We start from the raw sequence: 9,964 nt of genomic DNA, 5'->3' as shown, positions 1-9,964 counted from the left end.
GGTAGGCAGGTAAAAGCGGAAGGTTGGAGGAGGTGGGAGTGGACGGGTGGGTGGGTGGGAGGAATCCGTGGAGGGCAGAAGAGAGCTTGATGTGCGGCGCTCACATCACCAGGAACACCGCCGTGTCATAGATAAGGCAAACACACCTTTCAAACCTTGATTCATCTCACCTGCTGTAATCTCTCTGCAGGTTGTGTGTCGCAATCCAACTCACATGGTTCCTGATAAGTCCTAAGTTGGTGGTCTCTACACCTGAACCTACACCTGCTGTTACACCTTACTAGTTGTATGCCTCAGATTCATAAGAAGTTATTTTGTTTGTTCCAGTTGCAAATGTGTCCATCCTTTTAAAATCAAAGCTCCTGTAGAGAAAAAAGTGCTCGTCACTCTTAAAATACCCTCTATTTACTCCGTTACATCTGCATTGCGCAGCCCTGAGAGTGATGATACCTCCAGCTGGTGGAACTTAACCATGGGAGAGGAGTGGCAGAGAGAATGGCTCCCCTGGCAAAGGTTTATCCCACAACAACAGATAGACCACATGGGGGTGGGGGGTGCAGGATGTGCACTGTGTCATACAGTGTATGTGGGTGTGTTCTATTTTGGGCACACAATGAGATTTTTCTGCAGCAATCTATTGATTCTCCTAATAAAGCTCCCCATTGTTCAATACTTCAAAATATCAATGACCTAAGTTTAGGCCTGTGAATCAGTTGATGGTGCCTGAGAGGACGTAGAGGCGAGAGAGTCAGGCCAGGCTACACTGATGCATTGACTTTCCATGGAAGTTGTGACCTGATAATATTAGGTGAGGGCCCGAAGGGGGGGCATTCACCATCCTCTTCGACAGCCACTCTTTGGCCCACACACACACATACAGTCCCTTCCGCTGCACTTTTACATCTGAACGCATAAGAGCCCCTGGTAATACTTTATTGTACAGGTCAGTCACCATGTTTGTCTTTGGAATGAGCTCCAAACTACCACTATAATTACCTAAAAATGTATTAAAAAGTTCCCCCACATTTGTTAATAATAATATTCTGCTATTTTACAACAGGCAGTTGATCAATATCTGCTGATTTCTTAAACATATTTCCATGGAACTTCCAACTAGTTTCTGCTTTACTTCTGCTGAACATGTCATGTAAATTTCTGACTAGTTTTATCTCTGACTCCCCTTCAGCAGGCCGCTGAACTGAAGTTGGTTGAACTGAAGTTGGTTGTAGCTTATTATTTCCAAGTAGTTTCAGTTGAACTTCTGTAGGTCAGTAAATTGAAGTACATGTTTTAACATTTACTCTCTCCACTATAAACAATCAACAATCAGCAATCTTTCTCTCTTTGCTCTGTCACACACGCATGCACACACACACAAACACACATACACACTCACACACACACTGGCATGCACACACAGAGTGAGATCACAGATTATTGTAAATATTAACTTTTCTCTTTTTTTACAGTTATTGATGTAGTGTTGTCTCAAACTATTAAAAGAAACTTTTAAAATAGGGAATTGGCCACTTTATTCTCAATAATCAGGTTGTATTTGTCTGTAATTAGCTACTTATGGTGTATAACTCTAAAAAATAGTTTAAACCGAGGTTTTTTACCTACGTTTACTGACCTGCAGAAGTAAGACAGAAACAAGTTGGAAGTTCAGCTGCAACAACTCACTTCAATTTAGTGGCCTGCTGAAGGGAAGTTAGCCAGAAACTAGCCAGAAGTTAAGATGGCATGATGAGCCAGGAAACGTATTAAAGAAATGATCAGCTATCTATTTACTGCTTACTGGAAAATAGCAGAATTGTATTATTAAATTAGAATTTCAGATACGTTGCTTGGTAATTACCACCAACCATACCATGACATGTCACGTCATGTCATTCTACTACAGGAATAAAAACATGTTTTCCTGTGTGTGATGCTTATAGAGGGAACGTTCCTATCAGTGCTGGATGATGGTGACAATCTATACATGCATGATTCAGCAGTGACTCTAAAGTCCTTGTTTATCATTTATCATTCTGTACTAAGATTTATTACTGTTGGTTATAATATTCGTCATTGCAATCTGTGTGTTAAGGTTGGGTGGCACTCTCTCTCGTTTGACGTGCGCCCTTATCGAACACACTCAAACGACCAAATGATGTTGCAGGCGCCAGCTGCTTTTACTGAACTCTGAAATCAAGTTTTCTAGGGCATCTGCAACCTACAACAAAATGCAGAATGATCTAAAACTTATCAAATTTCTGGCCTCAAGACAGAATTCATTTTGTCTTATTTCACTTCCAGCTGTTCTTGTTTCTAATGTATTTAATTTTTTTACTAATTTTGCCTTTTTTTAATAGTTTTTTTCCCCAAGTTTCCTGTTGTTTATCACTCTACTTCAATGACTTTCCCAGATGAAATAAAGTATGAATTAATGTTTTGATCAAACACCTCCATGCTCCATACCATGATTTATACCCTTATATGTGATATATTACACATAAACAGAGTACAGTCTAATTGAATAGTCCTGCAATAAAATTCAACAGCACAAACTGCAGCCTCCACAACGACTCTCTAAAATAGCATTTGTTTTAGCAAGGTGTACCTAATGAACTGGCAACTGAGTGAATTTTTTGTTTGTTTATTTATTTGGGCTAAAAGCACACTAACAGACATTATGACATTTTGAAACATCAGTGTAAATGTCTCAGGGTTAGGTTAGCACGTAAATTACAGTCATAATCCAACATGTCACACCAGAGGGTGGCCTAAGCACCCATCTGGTGAGACCAAGTGACCCCACACTGACTCAGCTGTCACCCGAGGTCCCGTAGTGATCCACAGGTGCTCCTCTGCATCCTAATTCAGCCACGTAACCATGTGATCGTCCAAATGGACCAAACTGCTCCCTGAGAGCTCTGACACACTGGTGCAAACTGAGGACAAAATTGAACCAGCTGTCAGCGAACAGATCAGGCACAAATTAATTTTAGTTTTGTGCCTCCTGTCATGTGAGGTCCCCAGTAAAAAGTGAATGGATGATAAACTGGAGCAACAAAGGAAAAAAAATACACGTCTATTTTTAGTTTTATCAATACATTTTTGCCTGTTGATTGTGGTCTAGTCTCTTCATCTCTCAAGCTGCCCTAGAAAAACAGATGCACTGTGTCTTTAGTCCTCTGTGTAACCAAGTTTGGAGTAAAACATTACAGATCTTTTATCTACTTCATGGGATCACACGTTTGAGGCAAAGTCTTCTTAACCTTGTGTAAGTGCAACAGCATCACCTAGGCATCATTATGTGCCATTACAACATTGTACTATTTTGCTCTTTTGGTATCTTCTTGATATCATGCAGACACAAACAACCAACTTACTCTTCTTTTTTTTTTTTTTACTTTACGAACACTGATATATTGTAGTCAATACTATATGGACAAAACCAGAGCTTTTATTTCTGACCATCACATGGCTGGAACAATTATTTTACATACTCTTTTCATTTAAGCCAAATCCTCCTGCATGTACTTCAAAAAATAAAGTGAACCTCATATGTTACAGCAGCACAGAAGCAGGCAATGAGGTATTTAATTACAGAAAGTGAGTGATGAATATAAAAAGCTATATAAAGCACAATATATGCATTACAATTTCATAGACTACATACAAGTCTAGCTTTGCAACTCGGCCAGCCAATGGTGATGGACTACATATCGGCCTCAATAAGGTACAGTATCTCAGTATAAGTCTGAATAAATACAGCAGTAGAAATAAGAATATATTAAAGCGTACAGTGTTGTGTAGTATATATCAAGTTTATGTTATACGCACACATTATACAGTAACTACACATTACTTTTATATATATGTAATAAGACTGGAAATGAATACTACCACAACATAACATCCATCATGAAAATGCAATTAGAACAATATAACAATAATATAGTGATATTATATAGTGTATAAGTAATATAATGCAATGTAATATAATGTGAGATACGGTACTACTGCTCTGTATTACCATCTGATATAGTAAAAAGCCGATGTTATTATGCTGGATTATTTGACAGAACCACTAGAGGGCGTAGTTCGACATCATAAAACCGTGAGTCTTGAATTTTCAAAATAAAAGCTTAAGTTTAAAGCTCTGATCTAACTAATGTAATATTTCGGGATTTGAACATCACTAAAACAGACATGTATGACTAAAAAATGTCTCGGCCCTGTTATTGTGTCCGGTTGTTCACTGGAGCAATAATAAGATGAAGAAGAACATCTTTCTAGCTTACGTAGAAATAACGTATTGTTTATTTCCGGGTTACGTCAGGGTTAGCTGGAGCAATGACATTGTACCAAACAGAGACGAAGTCGGACCGCCGAGTGGCTTCAAGTCTGTTATTTCACATGCTTTGAAGGCTTTTATTAGCACCGCTATTGCCGTCAACATGTCATCCGCCACCACAGGTTTAACGGAAGATCCACAGCAGGTGGCAGGACAGGTAACCACCGATACACGCGCCTTATCAAACAAGATGCTAACGTGTTAGCTGGCTAGCGGTAACTTGGCTGAACTCTAGGTAGTAACCGGTAAAAGGTGTTGTCTGGTGCTTAAATCTCATCAGTTTGTCTGTCAGGCTTGCCAAAACCTCTTGTAAAGGGTAATGCTGGTGTTACGTGTGTTAACCTGCAGGTTCGAGTAGGCTACATCCCCACAGAGGAAGAGAAGAAAGTGTTCCAGGAGTGCAACAACGAGAGCTTTTGGTACAGGTGTAAGTTACTGTCCGTCATATAGATTAATGATGTCATGTTCAAATCAAATCAAATAGGTGTGAAGATGTCTGTCATCAACATGGTCTCTTCTACAGCGGTGCCCTTCTCTACGATCAGCATGGTTGTCACCCAAGCCCTCGTTTCCAGAGGTAATATGTAGATAAATATCGAGGAATAAGCATGATATCTGCAAAAGGATCAAGTAGACATACCTTGAAATTAAAATTGAATTTGTGCTGTTTTATTTTGCAGGGGTTCTGTCTGCGTCTCCGAGGTTTGGATCTCTACCCAAATTGGCCTGTAAGTTCATGGATGTGAAGCTGAGAGAGGACACACTCAGCAGCCTCACAGCAAATGAGTAGAGATTAGAAGTTACAGACACCTCACACTATAATGCATCAATGTACAACAATGCCACAACTGTCTCTCTCTGTCTCTCTAAAAAAAGATCAAGTTGAATCAACAGATCTGTAACAGTCTCAACAAAAAATATGATCTATTAGTTTTAACTTGGTGTGCCTAATCAGTGTCCAGCTGAGTGTATATGTTATCGTTAGTGTGCAAGATACGGTACTATACGAAATGATGCAAATGTCTGAACTTTTGCCAGTCAAGGTCATGGTCAAAATGATGTCACATAATTGGTACTGGGGTATTATTAAAAGGACAGTTTACCCCCAAATCCAAAATATATATATATATTCCTACCTGTATTGCTCTTTATCCATCTAAACTTTGGTGAGTTGCACAACTTTACAGACATTGGCTGTAGAGATGTCTGCCTCCTCTCCAATCAATTGGAACTAGATAGCACTCCATGAAATACAGAACAGATCTTGTAAGCAGTTGATGTAGGAATTATTTTCTTTCTGTGGAACAACACCTGTCAGCTGTGTCACCACCCATAAGGAAATGTGCATCTGCCCATGGTTGAGAGGCACCTGCTTGTGACAGCTCATGTTGTAAATATTAATGGCGTAACATTAGCTAGATTGGTTAGCTGGCCTCACCTCCATGAGAAGATGCATGCTTCCGCCGTACATGGCGATAGTCGGCAGGTGTAGTTCTATTTCTAAATCTCAGCAACTCACGCCAAAACAATGTGGCTTAATACCTGCAGGTAAGAGGACTTTTTTAATTATTTTATTTTGGACGAACTGTCTCTTATTAAAAATATTGATATTTAAAATGTGTCACATGCCTTAGTAATCATTTCTTAGAGTTTATTTGTCCCTTCAGTTGCTGGCTTCTGTGGCTACCTGTTTGGGAAAATGACGTACATGAAGGAGTGCCAGGAGAAGTTCAAGAGGTTGTCGAACTCCCCTCTGGGAGAGGCCCTCAGACAGAGGGAAGGGCTGCCTCCACAATTGTGAGCATCACACACACACACACACACACACACACAACTGATTGTGATACTCTATGTTTTTATCTACCAACCACCCCTTGACCGTTTTTCTTCTCTACTCCGCAGTTCCAAAGGTGCTCAGTCAGAGATGAGTGACCCAGACGCCCCATCATTTGACCCCATGTTCCAACCTGCAGAAGCCCCTGGCCAGAGAGGCTACAACACAGAGCCACCCATGCAAATGGGTAGATCAGATGACTTCAGAGCACCAGGTAAGTTGTAGATAAAATCAATGGAGGCATTATGCCAGAACTAAGTCTTTCTAGTGCTATTATGATATGTGCTTCTCACAACTGCTAAGTTGTTTTAACTTCTGTGTACAGCACCTTGATTGAAACATGCTTCAAAATAAAACTGCTACCCTATGTCACAAAGTAACTTTTCTGTCTAACTTTTTTAACTGTCTTTGTCCCATTCCTTGTCCATTCCTCGGCTTCAGTCGAGTCACATTTTGACGAGGATGAGCCCAGGAGGAAGGCCATCCTCTATGAGGATCTGCGGATGAAGAACAGGGAGAACTACGAGGTCACGCTAACACACAAGTCTGAGACACTTCTCAAACCATCACCAGAGAAGGAGCCGACAAGATCCAAGAAAGAGAGTGAGCTGCTACTGCCGGATGTGTTAAAAACTTGTGGGGTTGGGAACAGTTGAGGTTTTCAGGTACATTTGTTGTCTTTATTTGAATCTGTAAAAGACTGACTAACTCTTTCTCCCTTTATGTTGCAGTGAAGAACATTTATGGAGACACCTGGGAGGAATGAGTCCCTATTTGAAATCAAGATGTAAGACATCAATAACACTGTGGTGCAGGAGGCAGCTCAGTGACTATAGTGCTCCTGTGTGAATGTGTTTCTGGTCAATAAGTATGTCTTTGTTGTGAGTCAGTTAAACCAAACTTCATGATGATTAAATCTGTCTCTCTGTGCTTTCTTTGACACTGATTTCAATGTGCTTTTTTTCAATTTTGTACCGACACAAATTTTAATTTACAAAGGAATAATAATATTGAAGCAACATTTGACTGCTATTACAGCAGACCTTGAATGCACACAATATAGTCTATTCACTCTGGTTTCAAAACATGGGTATTCACTAATGACTCCATGATGTAACTACAACTAAGTATCAACGGTGTCATTATGGTTGTTGTGGAAGAGAAAGTTAGTCTCAAACATAGGCTTAGGTTTTCGGGGCATGTGAACCAACTAGATTAATAGTTTAAAAAACTCAAAAGAACATAACTGAATGTTTGAATGGTAAAAAATTATGAAATGTGCCAAAACATTAATGGAGTTCAGTAAAGCAGCAGAAATATTTTCCTTTATTTTTTTAAATGATTTTTACATTAAGATTCTGGTTTTCTGTGTCTTAATTCGTGTCTGAACGGGATCTTTAAATATATTTAAATACTTTGTAAGAATAATTTTTGTGATCCTGATTATTATTATTATGCAATTATTATATGTATTGCTTTTGATTGAAGGTTGCACTGTGTTCTTGTCTTTGTTTGATCACTTGACTATGACATCAGGTTATCAATTAAGTTTCAGGAGCTTTAATGCATCATTGCATTTGATCAATTTCTTGCTATGAAAGTTCACTTCTAATATAGCACAGGATGTGCATACAGCCCTACATGTGTAAATGATTTTTTTGTCTGAAGACTTTGTTTGTAAACATTTATTTCTAGGGAAATGGTACAAAAAGAGTACATTTAAGTTTATGTACAAAAGTCAACCAGCATAAACATAAAAAAAAAAAGAAAAATCATGTCCTTATACAGGTTGTTATACAGGCTGGCAGACACGTCACAAATACTTCAAGAAGCCGACTGTAAGATCATCATTACAATGTGTCCGAGCTCTTTACATTGTATGTGACACAATCCATCCTCAAGAGTTGCTGCAGTGTTTTACACTGATAAAGAAGCCTTTTATGGAATGATGTTCAGCGGTCAAATTAATAACCACAGCTATGGTTGACTGTGACTATGGCTGTGGTTGCAGCTGTGTCCAGAACTCGGCTCTGAACTGTGTCCATGACTTAGTCCAAAGCTTTGTGCTGGGCCATGTCCATGAGGAATGAGAGGCGGCGTTGAAGTGGACAGAGGAGTGTTGGTGGAATTCTGCCAGCCTTCATAAAACTTGGCAGTGGGATCAGCAGTGTTTATGCTGGACAATGGAGCGTAAGCCTGGACCGGGTAGGACCCTGGCGTTGGATTGATTTGTGGAAGGAGGGTCTTCCTCCGCTCTTCTGTGGAAGCAGGTACAAACATGACGCCACTGATGCTCCTCAACAACCTGAAAGGCATCATCTTCTCAAGAACACCAGCCCTGGCCTCGGTCAGGTCCACGAGAGAGAGTCTTCCTTTCCCATACACCCACCCAACCAGGATGCCAATGATGTTGCAGGGGAGCACACTGTGAGGGGTGAGGGCGGTGGTGATAAGGAGCAAGACCCAGGGGAGAGCCATGGTGGGGAAGCTGACTCCACACAGGAACCCTCTAGTCATTTTCGTGTGCATGGTAGTTACAGCCACACATGCCAGGGCCACAGGAAGCAGCCCCTCGACGTGACTCTGGTCGCTGTCACTCTGCATGAGATCCACGAAGCTGTAAAACAAGCCTGTGGTGGTCGACAGCAGCAGGAATAAGAACAGGAAGCGGACAGTACCGAAACCTTTCTCCAAGCTGCCACCGAGAAACACCAGGGTTGTGATGCTCAGGAGAAGCTGAGCCAAGTCTTTGTGGTAAAAAGGGTACGTCAGAAGTCTGTGGAGGTGTCCATTTTGAAAAACAGTGGCGCCAACGCTGAAGATACCCTGGGTGAAGTTGAAATACGTCTGGATGCCAAACAAAACACACGATGAAAGTGTCACGATTACAATACCGCTCGTGGGGGCAGGAGCCAATTCTTTAAACACCTGAAAGATGATTTTAAAGTGCTCACTTTGTGTCATATTGCAAAGTTACGTCTTCCACAGATAAGCCAAAGTAAACAGGTTACCACATTTTGTGAAAATCCACTGTGGTTCAGTTGTCTTCACACTTCCTTAACAGGAAGTAAGTTACTCTCTGTTGTGTACAGACAAATTATGCGTCAAATGTGAACCTCTCGGGTTCATGCAGAACTTGGATAACTTGGATAAATACAAGGTTTTCAGTCACCGAGAAAGAAAACTGACCAGGATACTCGCACGACCACTATAAAATTGCATCTCCTAGAAGTCGTTTCATGTAAAATCGGGCTAGCTTGAGCCTGAACGACAACTTCTGGTCAAACCCTTCAAAATAAGACATGTATCATAACCCAGTGGTATATTCTGTGCTGAAATGATCTTTAACTGTGTGGCAAATTGCACGTTGTAATTTATATACGAATGAGGACATTACTACTCATATATATTCTGTTTGTAGGATTCAGAGGAAGGCTAAATGTAACTTCTTGCCAACGTCCATGTTGTAATGTGAAGAAAAAATAACTCAACTTCCGGTTTAACGATCTTCTTCTTCTTCTTCTTCTTCTTCTTCTTCTTCTTCTTCTTCTTCTTCTTTAGTCCAATCACTGCAGATGCAGGGCTTCATGCATGTAGGAAGTAGAGTCCTACAGAGAGATCGCTTTAGGACTCTAGTAGGAAGTAATTTACATTTACATGTACTTTACTAAAGTACAATTTGAGGTTTTGTATATTTTGGTGATTCCATTTAGAAAAGCAATAAAAGGGGAAAACGATTAAGGGAATGTGCCTACAAAATAAAATATACATACATATATATTGAC

The 9,964-nt window shown here is 40.2% G+C and overlaps 2 protein-coding genes across 2 annotated transcripts; one reads left to right on the top strand and one right to left on the bottom strand.

The window, feature by feature from the left end:
* The first annotated feature begins 4,293 nt into the window (after positions 1 to 4,293).
* LOC115582479 (OCIA domain-containing protein 1) lies at positions 4,294 to 7,119 on the top strand. Its single transcript, XM_030418476.1, has 8 exons — positions 4,294 to 4,502; positions 4,694 to 4,772; positions 4,869 to 4,922; positions 5,026 to 5,073; positions 6,013 to 6,142; positions 6,248 to 6,393; positions 6,621 to 6,782; positions 6,911 to 7,119. Exons 1-8 carry the CDS (start codon positions 4,449 to 4,451, stop codon positions 6,943 to 6,945), a joined length of 708 nt encoding a protein of 235 aa, XP_030274336.1. The 5' UTR covers positions 4,294 to 4,448; the 3' UTR covers positions 6,946 to 7,119.
* Positions 7,120 to 7,849: 730 nt separating this feature from the next.
* On the bottom strand, positions 7,850 to 9,460 carry rhbdd2 (rhomboid domain containing 2). The gene has a single exon (XM_030418463.1). It carries the CDS (start codon positions 9,141 to 9,143, stop codon positions 8,157 to 8,159), a length of 987 nt encoding a protein of 328 aa, XP_030274323.1. The 5' UTR covers positions 9,144 to 9,460; the 3' UTR covers positions 7,850 to 8,156.
* Between the last annotated feature and the right edge of the window lie 504 nt (positions 9,461 to 9,964).

Source organism: Sparus aurata, chromosome 1 (genome assembly GCF_900880675.1).
Source record: "Sparus aurata chromosome 1, fSpaAur1.1, whole genome shotgun sequence".
Lineage (NCBI taxonomy): Eukaryota > Metazoa > Chordata > Actinopteri > Spariformes > Sparidae > Sparus > Sparus aurata.
The sequence above is the reverse complement of the archived record's forward strand: the minus strand, read 5'-3'. Positions and strand labels throughout refer to the sequence as shown.

Coding starts and splice junctions, on each gene's coding strand:
- LOC115582479 (XM_030418476.1), top strand. CDS start 4,449: ATGTCATCCGCCACCACAGGTTTAACGGAAGATCCACAGCAGGTGGCA. Junction 4,923..5,025: donor CCAAGCCCTCGTTTCCAGAG/GTAATATGTAGA, acceptor TTTATTTTGCAG/GGGTTCTGTCTGCGTCTCCG. Junction 5,074..6,012: donor ATCTCTACCCAAATTGGCCT/GTAAGTTCATGG, acceptor TTGTCCCTTCAG/TTGCTGGCTTCTGTGGCTAC.
- rhbdd2 (XM_030418463.1), bottom strand. CDS start 9,143: ATGACACAAAGTGAGCACTTTAAAATCATCTTTCAGGTGTTTAAAGAA.